General features: G+C 47.2%; 1 protein-coding gene across 18 annotated transcripts in view; it reads left to right on the forward strand.

Moving 5' to 3' along the window:
- Positions 1 to 20,408, forward strand: part of Ssdp (Sequence-specific single-stranded DNA-binding protein) — a 575,744-nt gene that overhangs the window by 76,413 nt on the left and 478,923 nt on the right. For all 18 annotated transcript variants that reach the window (XM_076205593.1, XM_076205599.1, XM_076205606.1 and 15 more), the window contains exon 3: positions 9,089 to 9,150. In XM_076205593.1, the coding sequence (XP_076061708.1) occupies positions 9,089 to 9,150 (62 nt within the window). The remainder of the gene's footprint in view (positions 1 to 9,088; positions 9,151 to 20,408) is intronic.

Here is a 20,408-nt window from a genome sequence, read left to right on the forward strand (position 1 = left end):
CCACCACCACCTGTACCCTCACCAACACTATCACCATCATTCTCATCCTCGCCACCACTACCAACAACGTGCTCCTCCCCCCCTCACCACCACCACCATCAGTCCACACCTCCACTATCTCTACCGCCACCGTCCTTCCCTCCACCATTATTGTTATCACCACCACCACAACATCCACTAGCACCATCACCCTGTCGTCCAGTTCCTGGCATGCCACTGAATGGGTCGACACGTGGAGCATGGAGGCTGGCAGGCGGGCGGGCTGGCTGGCTGGCGAGCAGGTCACGACTGTGAGGGTAATAGATAATTGCTTGATGGAGGGCTTATTAATGGGAGCATTGCGGCTGATTGCGTTCAACATGCACAATTGATCAGCGTACGTTCAAATGGTGTGAATGACTGGCGGGGATTGATGGATGGATGGATGGATAGGTAAATGCATCATTTCGCGAAGGTCGTCATTCCGGCCGCCACCGCTGGGGGGGCCTCTCTCTCTCTCTCTGCACTTCCAGCTGCAGGAGCAGCTTTCTCTCCCTGGCCACAGCAATTCTTCTTTGTACTTGTTTCATGGTGTCACTCCTCTCTCTCTCTCTCTCTCTCTCTCTTTCTCTCTCTCTCGCTCTGTGTGCATGCGAGAAAGATTCATCACGGTCTTGGGTCACGTGTTGGACTTGAGATCGACATTTATTACTCTCCCAGATGAGAGCTCAGAACTCATATTGTGTGTATGAGAGATTCACCATGGTCTTGAATCATGTGTTGGTCTTGTGATTGGCAGCTATTACCCTCCGTATAAGAGCTCAGAGGCCATGTAAAGTATGTGTGTGTAATACGTGTTAGTGCACACGCATATCTGCATCCTGTAGGACTGAGACGACACTCTGAATCAATTTGTTATCAGAGTTTTGAGACCGTGTGCAATTTGGAGCTTGCCCTATTCCTGGGAATTAAGTGTGTGTGTGTGTGTGTGTGTGTGTGCAAATGTCCGTGCGCATTCATATGTCTGTATCCATTCAGGTTTTGTTCCGAGGCTACTGGAGATGGATCGTAGGTGCATAGTGAATAGTTATAGTGTGTATGTGTTTACACACATACATGGGAAAAGTGTAAATTTTGTGTGTGTGTTTATATATATATATATATATATATATATATATATATATGTGAGAATATGTTATACGTTAGTGTTAGCTTATAGGTGTATGGGTAACAGGTGTTACTGGATGACTGACACCGAGTGGCAGTTGTGGTCGCCGCCTGTGGCTACAAATGGAGACTCGGATGTATACGTGTTACAAGCCGTAATTTGGAGGTGGGGAAGGGGAAGGGGTTGGATGCCCTGGCCTTGGTTAGAGAAAATGTACGATTTTGTGTTTATTTTTGTACATTAATGTTTGACACGCCAGTGGGGATTGGTGATGCATCTTGCTCGTGTTTACTTCAGGGGAATGGCAACGGGCGCTTTTGCTCAATAGATTTAGGAAGAAGAATCGGCGCTTGTCGGTGAAGACCCACTGTTGGCCTCCAGGGGAATGGAGACATGTGTCCCTAGCCCAGAACAAAGGATATAAAACACCTTACCATATTGAAAGAATTAGTGTCAATTTTGGACTTTGTAGATGTATTACTTGGTGATGATGATGAAAAAATGAAAGTGGCTTCAATGGGATGGATTCTTTATTTTTTATTTATTTTTTATAGTCATGACCAATATCCTTGATCCAATCATTATTTATTCACATTTATTCATTTATGTTTATTTACTTGCTTATTCAACCAGCTTGAGCTTTGAACACAGCTTCATTCATTGCTCGAATTAAGGTGGTACGTTTACAGTTTTCATTCGTGCATGGTGTGGCGCTTACTGAGTTTTATAGAAGTTTATAATCTGGAAGCCTTACACATACATTCTATTCATTACAGTAGATCCGCTTCATGACACTACGCATTCATTCACATGAAGCTGAAAGATCCTCGTGTGTGTCTGTGTATGCGTATATGCACACGTACGCGCCCACCATACGTTTCTCTGTGTATATCATTCACATGAAGCTGAAAGATGTTAATTTGTCTGTGTGTGCAAGTGTATCTGTGTACGCACCTGCCCACCATATGTTTCTGTATAGATGCGGTGAATGTGTGTGTGTGTGTGCGTGTATATATATATATATATATATATATATATATATATATACACATACATACATACATACATACATACATAGCCATATAAGTGCGAAGGGACGTGTTGCTGTGCCCAATAGTTTGAACCAAAGTTGTGGATCTTTAACTCGCCGTGTGCTCTTAAGACTTTTTGGGGGATTATTTGGACGGGGCTTTCTCCGCAGTTTGCACACCTGGGAAGTTGGGGCGACTTGCTGGCTCTGTTGCGAATCTTGGCCACCACTTTGTCAGTGTGCTGGTGGTTCTTTACTTGCAAGAACTGGGTCGTATTTATATATACACTAAGTTGTCGTTGGTGTATTAGAGTACGGTACAGCAGGCCAGAGGGAAACCTCTTGGACCTTATTGAAGCTTGTTTCATTGTAGGGAAGGCTACATTGTTTAATTAGTTTAGGCTTTTAGTTAAGTTTGCGTGCCGATTGGTGTGTTTGCTTCGGCCATGCTTCACACGACACAGAACTGCGGTGAGTTTTATATGCGTGTGTGTTTGTGTGTGTGTGTGTATATGTATATATATATACATATATATATATATATATATATATATATATATATATATATATATGATTGTGTGTGTATTATCTAAAAATCTTTTGAAATAATTTATATAATTGTTTGAGCCTGATCCCATATACAATCGCAGACAATAGTCTTGAAACGCCCTAAAGGGCTTATTTTGCAAATGTAGCTTTTATAGATGATCATTTTACATATTTGTTGGGATTTTTTTTATCCTCACAGTGAAATATATTTTACGGAAATAATGATGCTTAGTAAATATCAGTATAGAGGAAACTCTGGTTAGGGTTTTTGACCACGAGTTGGCAACACTTTTGCAGGAGAGCGAACTGAGGTTTGAGGGGACTTTCTACAGTAGACAAATGGGGAAAGGAAGAACATCCGGGAGGATCCTCGGTAACAGAATCCTTACTTGTTAGGGGTTTGGGTGGGAGGGCAAGGGAAAGTCGGAAAAGTAGCCGGGAGGATGAGGATGAGCTTTAAAGGGGAACGGGAGGAGGAAGATGGAGTGAATTATGAATAGCAGGTGCTGTTGACGTTGCACGAGGCGCGCGCGACGGAGGACGAAGACCAACCCACCGGACTCGAGACTTCGCTTCTTTCCTCCCCCACGCCGCCGGGAGGAGGAACTGACGAGGCAAAGAAGAGAACGGGAATTTCGAGGTCGGTGCGTTTCTGGAGCGAACCGAGAAGACTCTCCTTTAGGTGACAGCAATTCCGACTTGGCGCCTTGAGGAACCGTGCCTCGTTCTATCCACCCAAAACATTTGACCATATAATTAGTGTGCGCTGGTGGAATCGGAAGTGTGCTGGTTTTGTATTCGCTTAGTTGGAGGTTCGAATCCCGCACTTCGGTTCCCAGCAGTGATTGTTGTTCCCTGCCTCAACAGCCCATGGGCATAGGTCAAAGGTGACTGCTTCGGCCGTAGTTAAGCGCCTCCTTGTGTAAGACCTTTACCACCATATAACCAAACCTCAGCCCATTCTCACCCACCAAACGGAAACCTACCTTTCGTGTTCAGATTAAATGGCCCTCTGCATGACCTGTTTATCCCCGGGGGTTGGGAGAGGGATCCGTCATTATAATCTAACGTGACCTATCCCAATCCAACTTAATCCAGCCTACCTGAGTCAAACTTACCAGTGATTAATCGAACCCACTGAAACCACCTAACTCGGAGAAATATCACCGATATCAGGCGAAAGTGCAAGAGTACCTCTTAATTATTATTATTTATTTTATTTGTGTATTTATTTTCTTTGCCTTGCCTGTTGTCAGGTGACTTATTTTGACTGGGACTCCTTCAGAGCGCAAGTGATTTAAACCTTTTTCTTCGCACTACCTCACAATCATAGACAAAATAGAATGCCTTTTAAGTCTCTTTGTTGCAGCAGCAACAGTAGCGGTACAACAGGAGGTGCTGTACGCTTCTATACACTCGAGTCATTGTTATTCATACGGTTTTGTTAGTTGAGATGACAGTACAACTTTTCCCCGGCGCGAACAGGCTATAGGCCCTCCGCTGTGGCCCGACCACCTGTGACGGGAAACGAGAAGTTTACTCCAGGAGGGGCTGAACTGTGACCAAAGCCGTCACCTTTGCCAAAACAGGTGGCTGTCACTGTGCATTCGCAGGGGAGGGGTAGAACTCGGGCCTTAAGAGGTAAAGGGAGATAGTAGGTTCCACATCCTGGGTGGAGGTCAAGGGATGTTCAGCGGACCTTGTACGGCTTCGGGGGATTGGCCCATTCTTCCGCAAGACCAAACCTCCGCCTTGTCATACGAGAGGGTCCCATTGAACTGGGGGAGGGGGGTGGTGGAGAAAGGAGAGGAACGTATGCAAACACACACCTCAGCATAACGTGTAATGCCCTTGAATCATTCCCATTTCGCCAAAATGTGGTTTGCTGTATTATTTCGCCAAAATCTAATGTGACCTTGGATAGTTTGGCGAAATGAGAAGTCTTTTGTCAGCCGTGTCTTTGAAGCTGCCGCGTGCGATGCGTTGGTCGTCGAGGTTTGGAATAGCGGAGGGCTGTAGAATAGCGTATATATTCCATAGTACTTAGTTGAAAAATGTTTGCCACTGACATAATCAAAGGAGAGGTGCGGAATATATGTACAAATTTTTTATGCATTAACTCCTTCAATATGACAAGGTAAAAGCTCTTCGATTTTTGTTTAACTGAGGGTCCCCTCTTCTGAACTGGATCGAGACCCCGTTGACGACGGATATCCTTGTACAGAATAAGATGGCCTGGCGACGTAATCGGAAGCGTACGTACCTCGTGGGTTCGAGTCCCGCACTTCTCTTCGATTCCCAGGAATGACTATACCCAGGCCCAGTAGTCCCTGGACAAAAATCATTACGGTACTTTGGTCGCAGCTACGCGCCTCCTGGCGTGTTTCTCTCTCCTCTTTTGTTCTATTTTCTTGTTTGCGTGATTCAGTGCTACAACCGCAAACTTGTTTTAATTGAAAAAATGTTAACTCAGTTTGGTGTCGTTTTAGGGTTATTTATTTATTTACATTTTTATGATTGATTTATGTATTTATTTACTTACTTGATAATTGTAGGCTATATTTCATGAGGGCAGAACAACAAATGCAACAACAACTACATCAGATCTCTACCTTGTAATCTGTTTTCCAACTCCCCCCATCCTGTCGGTCTTGTCATTAGCCCTCCCCATTTCCCCCATGCTTCCCATATTCCCCCCATACTCCTCCATTAACCTATGCCGTTACCTCTCCCCCCCCAGGCTTGAGTGACAGGAACTGGATTGTAGTTTCCTTTTTCTCGTGGTCTCCCCCGTCCCAGGGGGATGCATATTTGAACGAAGTGGGACTTTTCCAGTCTTGAACAGGATCACAAATATTGTATGATACCTTATATCAACCAAGTCAGCCCGTGTATTTTTTTAAGCATCGTCGTGTGTCAATATGATTCGTGTTCTTTTGTTTGGTCCTCGTCTGTTTCGTTCTTGGGTTCCTGTGGTGGTTGTGTGACGTTTGGAGTTGTTATTCTTCATGATATTTTTGCGTCACTGGTGTTTATTTTTAGATCAAGTTTACCTCTTTCCCTCCATCTCCTCCTCCTCCTCCTTCTCTTCCTCTGTCCGTTCGTATTGTTATTTCCTGTATCATTATGTATTCACCTGCGTAGGTAGATACATATTTACGCAGTTGCCCAGTGGGCTGCTGTCAAACACACGCACTAGCTAATGTGTCACCCCCCAGTGCACAGGCGCACGAGCGTACACACACACACACACACACACACACACGCACGCACGCACACATGCACACATGCACCATGTTCCACATAGTGCCAACCTCTCTTCTGTGACGGATCGCTTTGTTTATTTTATTTTCATTTATTCTTTTTTATTTTAATTTTCCTCCTCCCTCCTCCTCCTGTCGACAAGATATCTGTTTACCTCTGTAGAACCCCTTCGGTAGTGAAAGGTTAGGTTAGGGGTTCCCTCAGTTAAAAACCCTTCAGATGCCAGTGATTGTAGTACCCCTGTAAGGTGTATTGACTGCATGTTTTATGGAATCGGTATTTCAGGGACTTAGGGACGTCCCTACGGACCAGTCACTCAACATTCTTTAGTGACTGGATACTAGTTTAAATAGGTAAACAAAATAGCTAAATAAATAGATAAATACTTGTCACTTTTAATTTTGCTATCCCACCGTTCTGCTATCGTCCCTAATTCTCCCATCACCACTCCTATGGTTGCACCTCTTCGGTGTGATATTATCTTCATAGATGGATTTTTTTTAGATAAAATACTATTGTGATTGCAGCCATACTAGTTTATTCGTCACTGTGGCAACCTCTCGCTAGTGAATTACGTAAAGTGTTTTCATTGGCATTGGAATTTTGGTTTAAGAGCATTTAGTTCCAGAAATGTTGGTGCCTGCCGAGCCACAGTGGCCGCTGTATTTAGCTTTCCTATAGTGAGCAGCTGTCTTCATCTGCATTGTTTGGGAAGCCTCACTGCAGGTCTTCGACCATGTTCCTGATCGTGAGACAAACAGGAACAACGAAACTTCGCAACAGATTTGGATTGTATTGCCTCGTGAGCGTAGGGGGGATTCGTTCGTATACTTGTGTGATTTAATTCTTGAGGACGATTGTCCCTGGTACCCATCGATGTTGACCGAATTGTTTCCGGATTTACCGATGGATGGCACGGGAATGAATAGATTGGCGTTACTTAGGAGAAGCAGTTGAACCTTTGTTGCGGACAAGTCAACCTCACCCTATCCAAAAGAGTAACGAGAGTGAGTATAGTGACCTTGCGACAACCAGAAAAGAAAGTGAAGGACTTTCCAGTATGGAAAGGGGTCAGAGTGCCACATGGTGCCATGGGAATGACATTGTTTGTGGAACACGAACTGCACTTATCTATAAGAACATAAGAAGGGAGAAGACTGCAAGAAACCATAAGGCCTACACCAGGCACTTCCATGTTACTTACCATCTGTCATCCCTATCCTTAGAATGATCTAATCATTGCTTAAAACAACCAATTGTTTCAGCGCTCATAGTATGGTTACAAAGTCTTCCATTCGTTAACCATTCTGTTGGTAAACCAGTTTTTGCCTATGTCCTTCTTAAACCCAAGTTTGTACAATTTATATCGATCACTAAGAATTCTTCCCTGCAGTCCATATACCTTTCCTGTATCACCCTTGTTGCAGGCAAGGGGACCATAATAAAATAACTCATATTATGATGACTCGAACTTGGCTTGACATAACTCGTGTAGTCCTCATTGAAGGCAGCATTATTAGTTTAATATATTTTATTGTGACGGCAAATAATTTTATTTTTTCAATTAGTAGGGAACTTCAGCCTAAGGTCCTTTAGATGTTATGGTTCGCCCCCACATTCATATAAAACCGTATAGCATGTGTAACTAATCATCTGTATGATGAGACACGTTATTACAGGTCACTCAAACACTCGTTCTCGGACTGTTGGTACCACTTCTCGTTTTGTTGACATGGGAGTCTTGTTTCCAAAAAGCGGATCTGGAATCCGCGACTGAAAAGAGGCCCAAAACAAACGGAAGGACCATTTTCGCGTCATTGTTCCATTTTAAGTGGAATTACGAATGTGTCAATATTTGGCAGTCGGAGTTGTTATCCCTTTCGCTACTGAGGGGATGTCATGGAGATGAATGAAATAGTTTGGCGACAACTAGAATGAACGGATGTGCCACTCAGTACGGATTTACGTGTTTGTTTGTTTTTACCTTCATAGATGTTTATCATTTTTTGCTGAGCCCTTGAGCATATAAGCATTCACATATTTCTCTCCTCGCTCTCTCTCTCTCTCTCTCTCTCTCTCTCTCTCTCTCTCTCTCTCTCTCTCTCTATATATATATATATATATATATATATATATATATATGTATATATATATATATCTCGTACACAATCTCGGCTCCCCTCAACCCCGATCCCTCCCCCCTCACCTCACCTCACCCCATCCTACTTTTGTATTTATTTTTCGCCCCTCACTCAACCCTACCTGTCTACCACTTCTACCAATTTCCTCACCCCTCCTCCTCCTCCTCCTCCTCCTCCACCTTCCTCTTCACCTCTTTCCTCCATGCCATTTACCCCATATTATTCTTCCATCTCCACCAAACTCTTTTCTCAACTCCCACTTCTCTCCCAATACCTTTCCTCCTCTCTCTCTCGCTCTCTCCCATTCCCCTCCCCCTCGCTCTCCAGTTCCCTCCCCCCCCTCCTCTCTCTTTCCCCATCTGACCCTCCCCTGCCTGGGCCATAATTTATTTAACAGTTATTATTATGGTAAAAGGACCCGAACAAGCAGCTGATGTGACACTCCATTCTGGCCTGGCCCAGCACATATTGCATAAAGGACTAACTAGTTTTTTGGGGGTAATAATGACTTCGCGCGGCCATGTGGGAGGGGGAGGGAGGGGGTTCCGTCTGATCGTATTTTTATAATCCTCCCCCTCTCCCCCACACACCCTTCCCTCCACTTCCCCTCTTGCCTCCACCTCCTCTTTCACTTCCTCCTCTGCATCTTATTTTTTTTTCTCTTCCGCTTTCTATCCACTCCTTTTCCACTTCCTCCTCCACCCATTTTCTATATCCGCCGTTCTTCCACCACTCCCCCCTCCCTCCCTCCCTCCCTCTCCCCCTCCCTCCCTTCCTCTCCCCCTCCCTCCCTTCTCTCTCTCTTCCATCCCCTACTCCCCTCCTCTGTGTGTGTATGTAAGTGTGCGCGTGTGTGCGTGAGCGTGTGATCACACATGGACGCTCACACAGGCACGGAAATGCGCCGCATTTTTGAACATGTAACCTAATCGCATTTTTTTATTCTTCCCTTTGCAGATCAGATGGGAGAAAAATATCACACTAGGAGAGCCACCAGGGTTTTTACATTCATGGTGGTGGTAAGTACTCGCTCGCTTTTTTAATTTATTTTACTTTATTATATATTTATAATAATTATTGTTTTATTTATTTGTTTTGTTTTATTTATTTATTTGTTTTATATATATGTGTATATGTATATATATACATATATATATGTATATATATGTGTGTGTGTGTGTATATATATATATATATATATATATATATATGTGTGTGTGTGTGTGTGTGTGTGTTTTTATCCACAAAAGTGTTTTCCCACAGTTATCCACTTCGCTACGGCGACGTGCCCTCAGTCGAGTAAAATTGTTTTGTTTTACAACCATAATGCAACCTGTGAAGGGTCGTCTCTCGCCCAGGGAGTTAATCTCAAGTGCGCGGTAATTGATTCGGGATGCGGATTGTCGTTTCGATTTCGGGTGAGGCGAACACGTCAGCTCGCTTTAATGAGTTGGTTGCTCAGTGTTGAGGATATCTATGAGGATTATTTGCGCGAGGAAGCGTGAAAATTAACTGTACACAAGGAGATTAGGCCCTGAGAAGCGGGCCAGGGTACCCCCGGGCCAACTGGGGCGAGGCGGAGGCGGGGCCGGGCTGGGCCGGGGCGGTCCGCGGCGGAGTCATTGAAGGAGAGGAGTTTAGTTCTTGCAAGGAAGTGCCAAGGGGAGAGGAGGAGTCTCACGATGGGGAGCTGGAGCGGGAGGTAGTTTGGGTGGGTGGGTGGGTGCTGACATCATAGTTATTGTTATAATGAGGAATTGATTATTGTCGTTATTGTTAGGCTTAGTAATATTTTGTTATTGTTAAATTTTATTTTGTATGTCTATGTTACGTATTAATTTATTGACATGTTTGATTGTTTGTCTGCAAAGTTAGCCAAGGGTGAGTAGGGGAAATGGGGTTGTACTTAGGGTAGCGAGGGTGAAAAGGGAGAGGGATAGGGCAGGAAGGACAAGGGTGATGGAGGGCGGGGGTTGAGTAGGGAGGTTGGGAGGTGTTGGGGGTGGACGGGGGGGGGAAGAGTACGCGCGCGGGCGTTTGGGGGAAAGAGCCCCTTGGCGATGCAGATCATAACGGCAGTGAAGGGTGATTGTGTCTGGTTAGGGTTGGGGGAGGGGATACAAGGGTGAGGGAGCACAATGTGGGTGAGGAAAGGTGCAGGCACTGAGAATAGGGAGGAGGAGGAGGGGTAAGGGTGAGGTAATAGGGTGCTGTCTTGGTTCCTAAGGAGGAATCGGACGAGAGTAGGAGGATCATTGTTAGCATTTAGCATTTACCTGTTAAGTGGTTTCCGTGGAAGGATGCAAATCTTATTGTATCCCGTTCCATGCCCTTCGTTCAGAATGACGTCAGCCTTGGGACACTCGAAGGGTCCAGGTGGGGTGCCTCTCCGCTGAGGGCGAGATCGAGGAATCGCTTGGGCGGGATGGGGGAAGAGAGCAGCGACTCGGGGCGGCGGCGGCGGCGGCGAAGGGGGTTGAGGGAGGCAGGGTGGCTGGCAGGAGGCAGCAGCAGTATCGAACAAGGCTGGTTGGTATTGTGCATAATATCGACCCGCCATCTGCCGCGCGCCGTCCCGGACGCTCATCAGCTTACACATGCTCCTGCTCGCTCCGTCCTACGCCATGCTCACGCCACGCCACGCTCCGTCACTCCCGGTCCTACCCCGGTCTTACCCGGTCCTACCCGGTCCTACCCGGGCCTTCCAGATCCAATTCTTAGCGGGAAAGAGAGGGAAGGCAGGCTACCCGCCCGCCCGCTTGCCTGCTTGGCGGTCTAATTTGTGCATGCAAGCACTTATCACGCAGTTTGTCCCAGTGAAGCATAGATAAAGCACGTCCATGACTGCATGACGTGTGACGTGGTGTGCATGACATAGCGCCGTGTGTTAAACACGAGTACCTGGCGTTGGGGGCAGGGCCGTGTTTTTGTGCGTGTTTGGCGACAAGGGAGGAGGAGGAAGAGGAAGAGTGGGGTGGTGGCGGGCGCCCTCGCCACCCTGGCGTAAGGTCCTTTGTAAGTGAGGAGGGCAAAAACTAGTTGGTGAACTAGTCTGCGTAAGCACCAGTTTGCTAAGCTATTTACCCCCGCAAGTTGTTGACTACAACAACTAGCTTCGCGCTGGGCTTGGTCCCCATTTTCCCTCCTCTTCCTCCTCCCCCTCCTCCTCCTCCGCCGCCGGCGGCCGCACAGCTTCCGATGCTTGTGTTGTAGCCCTCTACCCTTTTCCCCCCTCCCTCTCCCCAACCTTCTCTCCTCCCCCATCCTTCTTTCCTTTCCCCATCCCCAGTGCTCCCATCTCCCTTTCCTCCCACTATCCCCCTTCTCTTTCCCCTTCCACAAAATCCGAAATCCGCTCCCCCTTCCTCTCCCCTTCCCCCCTCCCTCTTCGTTTCTCTTGTCCTTTTCTTTCCTCACCCCCTTCCCTTCTCTTCCCCTCATTCCCCCTTTCTTCCCTTTCTCCTGTTCCCCCTCCCGTCTCTTTCCTCCCCCATGCCCCTTTCCTCATGTCCCCGTTCTCTCCACCTCCTTCATCCCACCTCCCTCTTCTTCCCTTATTCTCCCCCTCCCCCTGCCCCCGTTCTCATCCCACCCATTAACCCCCTCAACACAGTGACGCACTCAATAGATCTTGTCTCATCAAATGACAGACGATCTTGTGCAGCTGAGGGGGAAGGGGCTCCAGGTTGAAGGGCGTCTCGATCGATCGAGACCCCATTCGTGCACGAGTCTGCTACCTCGGATGCATAAAATCGCTCGTAGTCCTTGACTAGAACAAAATCACTTACGGCCGTCACACTGTTGAATGGGTTTCCATTCAGCGTTTTCATGGTAGGCTGATACTGGACGACTTCAGCCACATTTTCCCCTCCACTCCTGCCCTACATCCCATCTCTACACCCCTCCGCTTCTCCACTTCTCCCCTTACACCCCACCCCTCCACCCCTTTCCTTCTTGCGTCACTTCCCCGAACTTGTCTTGCCCGGTCCTAAGCCCCTACCCTCCCACCCCCTCTCTCCCTCCCTCCCTCCCTCCCTCCCTCCCTCTTGTCCCGTCGTCTGTCCACACCCTTGTTTTAACTCCCTTTCCCTTCAGCTCCCCCCCATCCCTCGTCTCGGCTCTCCCCCTCGCCCCCTCCCCGCCCTCCCAGTACCGTATATTTTCTCCTCTCTTCCCCCCCCCATGCTTCCGCCTTTCCCCTTTTATTGTCCCATATAATCCCTTCCCCTCCTTCCTCCTCCCCCTCCTCTCTCCCTCCCACCTCCTCCTCAAGCTCGCCATGTTTATTTCCGAACTTCTTTCATTCCTTTCGCACGATGATTCCTTCGTCCTTGGGGGCCCTGCCCTGCTTCGGCGGGTGTTGGGGGTTCTTGTGGTGCCCGTGTAGACTCTGCATTATGTGATTCATTTACTATGGTTTGGGTTCACGTGCTGGACTCGTGGTCGACAGCTGTTAACCATTCGGATGTGAGGTCAGAGCTTGTATGTAGACGCACAGCACATACTCCATAACCTTATGTAAGAGGGCCAGTAACGGTTGGCAGTAGTAGTGAAGCCTCATTTACCCGGGGCAAGTGGAGAGGCAAGTCAAGCGTGCAAGTTATTTGCTACGAGTTACTTGCCGTGTGTGAACATCTGCTTGACAAAAGATTGGGCAACCTTGTCAAGCAGATTTTTACACACGACAATTAACTTGTAGAGAGTAACTTGCACGCTTGACTTGCCTCTCAACTTTTCCCGTGTAAATAAGGTTTGAAGTTTTGAAACATTGAGTGGGGTTTGGTCAGACCTCCCGCGTGAGAAGTCAAGACACTATCCACTACACCAACAACACGCCTGTGTATGTGTACAAAAGAGTGTACATAATAAGAATACACGTATTTATTTGATACGAGTTTTTGTATAATGACAATAAATGTTGCCTAGAATTTCGCTGGGGAGAAACGTAAAAATTTTACCAGTGTTATAGAAATTTCTATGTTGCTGACTGACAGTAGGAGTGTAAGGGGAGTATTTGTCACCTCTCGATATGAAGTGGGTTGGAGATACAGTTGAAGTTGAGGGATCCTGTACCCGGGACCAAATGTCAGGCCCACGAGGCTGCAACTTCAGATGGAATTGAGGTTGAGAGGTTTAGAAAAATTGGGTCATGGAGTTGTGCGCCCGTATTGGAGTAGGCAAGAGTGAGGTAGTGTTGACATGTTTTGAGGTTGGATGAAAGGTGGCCCTCTGAAGCCAACACGGAGGAATCAGGTGGAGGGGAGAAGAGTGGGAGGAAGACAAAGGTTTAGGTGGAGGGACGAAATTGAGAGATACGAGGCATATGGGTCCCGGTGAAGAGTACAGACAATAGCTCCTGGCCACTAAGAACAGCCGAGCCCACGAGAGACTAAAACGAAGAACGTACGTCTTTCGGGATCATCACTTACAAATACCTGTTGTTGGTCCCTCTGTATAGAAAAAAGGGAGGTCGGAACCAATCTCGAGAATCTGCGTGTCGATTGTTCGTGGTGGAGCATGCAACGGGGAAGGTGCATGTGTAAAGCACAAGCGCACGCACACACACACACACACACACACACACACACACACACACACACACACATATATATATATATATATATATATATATATATATATACTCGTATATATATAGACATGCATAAGAGAGTTGGCATGTTAAATACACACCGACAGCGAATGCGGGCCTTCTTGGGGTGTACGAGATTACAGCAAAAACCTCGTCTGCCTTTGCACTTCCTTATGACTTGCGGTGGCGATCCCGTGTGAATTGTTCTATTCTTTCGAAGCCAGACTTGCCATGCACAGCAATTGGAGCTCAAGGTGGTACGGACCACCGCAGCGTCGAGGGTATTTGTTCCAGCCTACCTGACCTCTTTTTGGAGTTTTCACTACCATTCATACAGTTATACAGTAAAACCCCTATCACGGTGAAATCTTACTGCGGACACACACACACACACACACACACACACACACACACACACACACACACACACTGTGGGGAAAAGAACAGCTTTCCCTACAGAGTGGTAGTTGTATGGAATACACTTGACGAAACAATAGTGTACAAAAACACTACACGAATTTTAGGGACAAATTGGACATGGCGAGATACAGAGACGGGACACCACGAGCATAGCTCCCCTTCCCGTAAGATACAACTAGGTAAATACAACTAGGTAGGTAAGTATAAACACACACACACACATTGGACAGCAGTAGGTTGGGCATTGAAAATTGTACGTGCATAGGGACAGCATTAACCTAAAGAACGAGAGGACACTGAGTGATAATAATATAAAACCGATCAAAAGTAGATCATATGCAGGGAACTAGCACAGGGACAAGAGGCCCATCGGTAGGCGTGGTGGTCCTGTGGCCAGAGTGGTCGACTCGTGTCCCTATGTTTGAGTGACTGATGTCTGAAAGGAACTGACTCGCCCTTGTGCCTTCTCCAGAATCAGGCGCCATGTTGGTCACAAGACACTGGAGTTGTGGTTTTTTCTTCAATTTACCGTCGGGAAACAAATTGAAGAGGGAGCTATTACTTGTGAGATTTGAAAAATAACCTTAGGTCAAGTGCTCCCTTCACGTGAATGGTGTTTATGCTAGTCACAATCTGATAAAACACACACACACACACACACACACACACACACACACACACACACACACACACACACACACACACACACACACACACAGAAAATATGTCGACTGCGTTGCGTCGTGGTCTTTGTTGACAGTCGAGGAACATATAGAAGGGGGAGGCTTGAGGTTGGCAAGTAGCGTGGCGTCGGAGGGGCGCACGGGACGTTTGGGTTGAGGATGCTACTGGGAGGCAGGGAAGAGGAGGAGGAGGAGGGGGTGACGACGAGGGCAAGGATGAGGATGACGGTCTGGGCACGGGGATGGAGTGGTAGAGATATAGGCAGAGGTTTTGGATGGGGCACATAGGGTAGGCACAGTGTTTTGCAGGCTAGGCTCGACATGAAGGGAAAGATGAGGGAAGAGGTGAATTTGACGACGGGGAATGGGTCAGGAAAAGGAAGAAGAGCGGCTCTTGTGGGGATGAGAGTCCACCGTCACAAGCCTAAGTGACGGAGGGGGAGGAGGAGGAGGAAGAGGGGGCGTTTTTTCCGGCGGCAGTGTGGAGAGAGTGGGGGAGAGGGGTTTGCGGGAGGACTGGGGGAGAGTCGGCACAAAGGACGGAAAACGGAGGGTAAGGGAACATGAGAGACAGCGAAAGAGAGGGAAAAAAGAGGAGGAACATGGACACGAAAAAGTCCATGTGAAGGATAGGGCCCGATTGTGACGCGAAACAAAGGTGGTGGGGGGGGGGGGATGAAGGCGAGTGGAGTGGAGTGGAGGCTCTGCCCCGGCCCGGTCCAACCAGAAAAAAGGAGGCAGAGTGGTTTAACAACGAATCAGCTACGTTTGGAAACTGCACAAACGCCACCCAATGGGTTTACTCGCGGATCCAAAGGGGGAAAACAAATGAAGAGAAAAGAGAAAATAAAATGAAATTTATGCAGGAAAGAGACAGTTGACCTCTTCGCGAAGGGAATAAAGCTGCCACTCGGTTCGGAAGGGAAGTTAGTGAAGTTGAACCCAATCATCCTACGTTAACCAGGATGGAATTCTTAAAACGGCGCGGCAGTGCCGAAGGGGTTAAGGTAGAGGAAGATTGAAGGGATGAAGGGGGAGTAGGACTGTGGGGAGTTAGGTCACTAAAATCGAGGACTGAAAGAATATTCGAAATTTCAGAAAACGCAACACTTCCTATACAGGCCATTGGGAGAGTGGAAGTTTGAGGGAGCGTATTGGGAGGTGAGGCGTTGATGGGCAGTCGAATACCAATAACGAAACGATACCGTCCCTGCTACAGGGTAATCATTACCCTAGGGGAACACCCAGCACTAGCGTAACGGAGTATTGGTAATCATGGGGAAATGAATGATTGAAAGGGCAGTTGACGCTGGAGGGAGGGAGGTGGGTGAGGCGTGGAATAACCAGCCCCGGTTATGCGAAGGACAGTACGGACACAAGAACTTGTAAAAAAGTGAACAGACCGCACGTGGCTACCAAGCAAGAACACCCCACCGCTCGCTCTCAGACTGCCTGGAGGAGGGGACGGGGTTGGGGGGAAGGGGGCTGGTAGGGGCTCTGGTAGCCTGATAAAGGCGGGGGAAGGTTTCTGGGGGTCCTTCAGTAAGGGGGGAGGGGCAAATATGACTTAAGATCCTGAAGGAGATGATGATTACCTGTAGGAGGTACAGAAGAAGATCCAAGCGTTTTGCCAATTTGTGGAAAAAGAGAGGGTGTTTATTTACTAAGGATTGGGTGGTGGAGCGGGGCGGGGCGGGGAGGCTCCAGTCTTCGTGGTGTCCTAAGGGGATTATTTGTTCCTATGTATTAGTGTTTGGGGAAGGGGGCGTCGGGGTGAAAGAAATCGATTGATCGAGAACCCATTCTTTAAGCCGAATCAACCATCCCCGCCCCCATCTGATTAAAATTGTCTGTTGCAGAAGTTAGGAAAAAAGGGGAGTGGGTTGGGGAGGTCTATTTGGAAAGATCGGGACTTCGGCTGGCTGGGGGAGAGTTTGGGGAATTGGGGGGTGAGACTCAGGTAGTCCGCAGAAGGAGGGGGCAAAGGGTAACTTAGGCAGGAAGGATTTGGGGGATCGGACACACCGTCTGGCTGAGGAGGGAGTAAGGGGAGGCTAGGCAGCTCGAAGGGGGAGTGGGTGGGGTGAGGTGGGGAGCGGCCCGGATGGGGTGGGTGGGATAAGCACGCCGGAAGGGAAGTGAAGAGTTGGGACTTGGGAGGAGCTTGAGGGAGCTGGGGGAAGCCGAGGGTATTACCACGTTGCTGGGAGTTCGTGTGTGTGTTTGTGTTTGAGTATGTGAATGAAGAAATAGTTTATGGAAAGGAGAAGGATAGGGAATAATTGTGGTTCAACTGGAGGAGCTGGGAAGGGAGGGTGAGGAGGAGGGTCTTTTTGACAAGGGGTGAAGGGGGCTCCGTGCTCGCCAGGGTAGGAAGCGGCACAGCGTAGGTTGGGGGTAGGGGTGGGGTGGTGGTGAGGATATAAAGAAAAAGGGGGGGAGGAAGGGTCGTGAACATGGGTTCATTGGAAACGAGTGGGCGGGGTTGGGCGTGGTGAGTGGTGGGGGGGAGGGGGATTGGACGGGGAGGGGGGACAAATGTGGCCGTTATGTGGTGATGAGGTTGAATGACAGTTGTTTTCCAAACCGTTGTGGTGGGTGACCTGGTGTGTACCTTCTTCGGGGGTTCGAGGCTCATCGGCTGACGGGTCGACTGTTGTTGATCGCTGTTTTCTTTTCTTAAGATCCTTTTTCAGTGTTCGTCATGAAATAAGAACCCGGGGTCTGGGCAGTTCTTTCAAAATGTGGACGGGAACAGTTCAGAAGATAAAGACATTTGAAAAAAAAAAAAAACGTACAAAAGGGATTTAATCTCGTTAATCAGACTTGGAAGTTTTCCTTGTTCAACCTTTCGTCAGCCATATTGTATATCTTCGCTCCTTTGCCCTTTCCTTTGAAGGAGTGGGTAACCCTCAGAAATATTGGTGAAATTGGGCGTTTCCAAACAAAAATATTGGGTTTCGGGGTGGGACATTTCCGTCGGGCAGTTTTAGACGGAAAGAGTGGCAGTCAGGACGACTAGGAGTAAACGTCAGTACAACGCTGCATTGTGTGTGTGTGTGTGTGTGTGTGTGTGTGTGTTACATGTAGAGGACGATGAGCATACCAAAACTTAAGTCAGGTGGAGGCCTGATGTTATAGTTATTATTATTATTATTATTATTATTATTATTATTATTATCCTTTACAAGGGAGGTAGCCAAATAACAAAGGCATAAAATCCACTCCTACCCATTCCATCCCTTCCATCCACCCCCCCTCCCTCCATCTCATCTTGGCTCCTGGATGACGGCTCATCCCTGCATCTCGCCCACTGCACTGGGTCAGAAGCAATGTCGCAAGACACAGCACATCCACATCAAGGCAGCTTTATTAAGTCGGCGACCCCCCCCCTCCGTCCCCTCATGCCGAAATGGAGAAGACGGGGAGAAATCCCTTCGGGCTGCGTCAATTTATTTTCCTTACATACTCCTCACTCGCTTTCATGCATCACAGCATCATCCACACACAGCCATTCTCCATTCACCCCTATCTTCTGTTCTACCGTCCTTCTTCAACAGACATTCCTCTCTTTCCCAATCCCTCTTTTACCCCATCCATCCATCTTTTCCTTGGTCACCCCCTCATGTTCACTCCTTCCACCTCTGCCTTCCTCACCTCTTTTACTAATCTTTCTTCACTCATACTTTCCATGTGTCCAAACCATCCCAATACTCTTTCATCAGCCCTATCTCCCAACTCCCTTTCCACCTCTGTTCTCCTCGAATCCTCGTCTCTCATTCTATCCAGCCTAGTAATCCCTATTATACTTCTCAGACTCATCCCAAACACATTCAAACTCCTTTCTTACTCTCTTATGTTCCATGTTTCTACCCCATAGAGTGCTTTTGGTACAATCACTCCTTTATACAATCTCCTCTTAGCATCCGTTCCCAAATGTCTATTTGCCATTACATTTTTCAATCCCCCAAGGCATTTACTTACCCATCTACATTCTATCTCCACCTCCACTCCTACCTTCTCCACCACATTCGCACCCATGTATCAAAAACTATCCACTTACTCCAGTCTCTCTCCCCTAATACTCACTTCCAGACTGCTACCACTTTCACCCGTTGTACACCTCATCACCTTACTTTTACCCACATTTATCTTCAACTTCCTTCTTTCGCACACCCTCCCAAACTCTGTCACTAACTTCCTCAATCCCTCCTCTGAGCTTGCTACAAGCGCAGTGTCGTCAGTAAAAAACAACTGGCTTATCTCCCATTTTTTCCCATTTTTAACCATCTCCAATCCCCGACCCATTACCCTTGCATTTACCTCTCGCACCACCCTATCCATGTATAAATTGAACAGTCAAGGTGACATAACACAACCCTGGCGAAGTCCCACCTTCTCAAACTACTCTCTCCATTTCTGATTCTAACACAAGCTTTACTACTCTCGTAAAAACTTTTGACTTCTGTTAAAAGCTTTCCTCCTATCCCATATATCTGCAATACCTCCCACAGTGCCTTCCTGTCTTCTCTGTCATAAGCCTTTTCCAAATCCTTAAAGGCCCAATAAACATCCATACCTTTTCCTAAAGCTTCTCGCATATATGTCTTACCACAAAAAACTGATTCACGCAACCCCTACCTCTCCTAAACTCACACTGTTCCTCAGCAGTTACTCCCTCTGTTCCTCTCCTAATCCTCTCAATCAAGACTCTCCCATAAGCCTTCCCAACTACACTTAACAAACTGATCCCTCTGAAACTACTACACTCAGACTTGTCCCCTTTTCCCTTATAAAGTGGAACTATACAAGCACTCCTCCAGTTCTCCGGCACTTTACCCTCTCTTAAACAAGCATTAAATAACCTCACCAGCCAGTCTACCATCACTGTACCTCATTTTTTTATAGACATTCTGCATCTGCATAGTACCCATCCAACCCAGGTGCTGTACCTGCTCTCATTATCTTAACAACTGCCTTCACCTCATCTTTCCTTATTTCTCCTTCATTTTCCTCACTCATCGTTGTTATTTTCTTAGTGCTTCCCACTGCAACTACCTTTCCCTCGCTACCCTTCACATTTAGCAACTCCATAAAATACTCTGCCCATCTACCTCTTACTGCCTTCTTCCTTTATCATCTCTCCATCTGCACCTTTTATCTTTTCTCTACTTGGTTTGCCTCCTCTTCCTCTCTTAATTTCTTTCCAAAACATATTTTTATTACTTTCAATTTTTTTTCATACTCTTACTCCACTTCACATCTGCTCTCCTCTTTGCCTCCTGTATCTTATGCTTTACTTCTTTTCTCTCTTCTTTGTACCTCTCGTATGATTCGTCCTATTTTTTAATCAATCTGTGAAAGCTCGCTTCTTTTTGACAACCTTCTTTGCTTCCTCATCCCACCACTCACTACCCTTCCTTCTATTTCCTCCCGTCCTCCTTGTTCCACACACCATCTTTGCATAACTTATGACTCCCTCCTTGAAGTATCCCCATTCCTCCTCCACTCCTAGTTCTACTCTATCCTTCACTCTCTCCCACTCTCTCAGCTTGTACTCCTTTTCTTTCTCGTTTAAGCAGTT

Source organism: Oratosquilla oratoria, chromosome 22, assembly GCF_046742065.1.
Source record: "Oratosquilla oratoria isolate Oo_2021 chromosome 22, ASM4674206v1, whole genome shotgun sequence".
NCBI classification, from domain to species: domain Eukaryota; kingdom Metazoa; phylum Arthropoda; class Malacostraca; order Stomatopoda; family Squillidae; genus Oratosquilla; species Oratosquilla oratoria.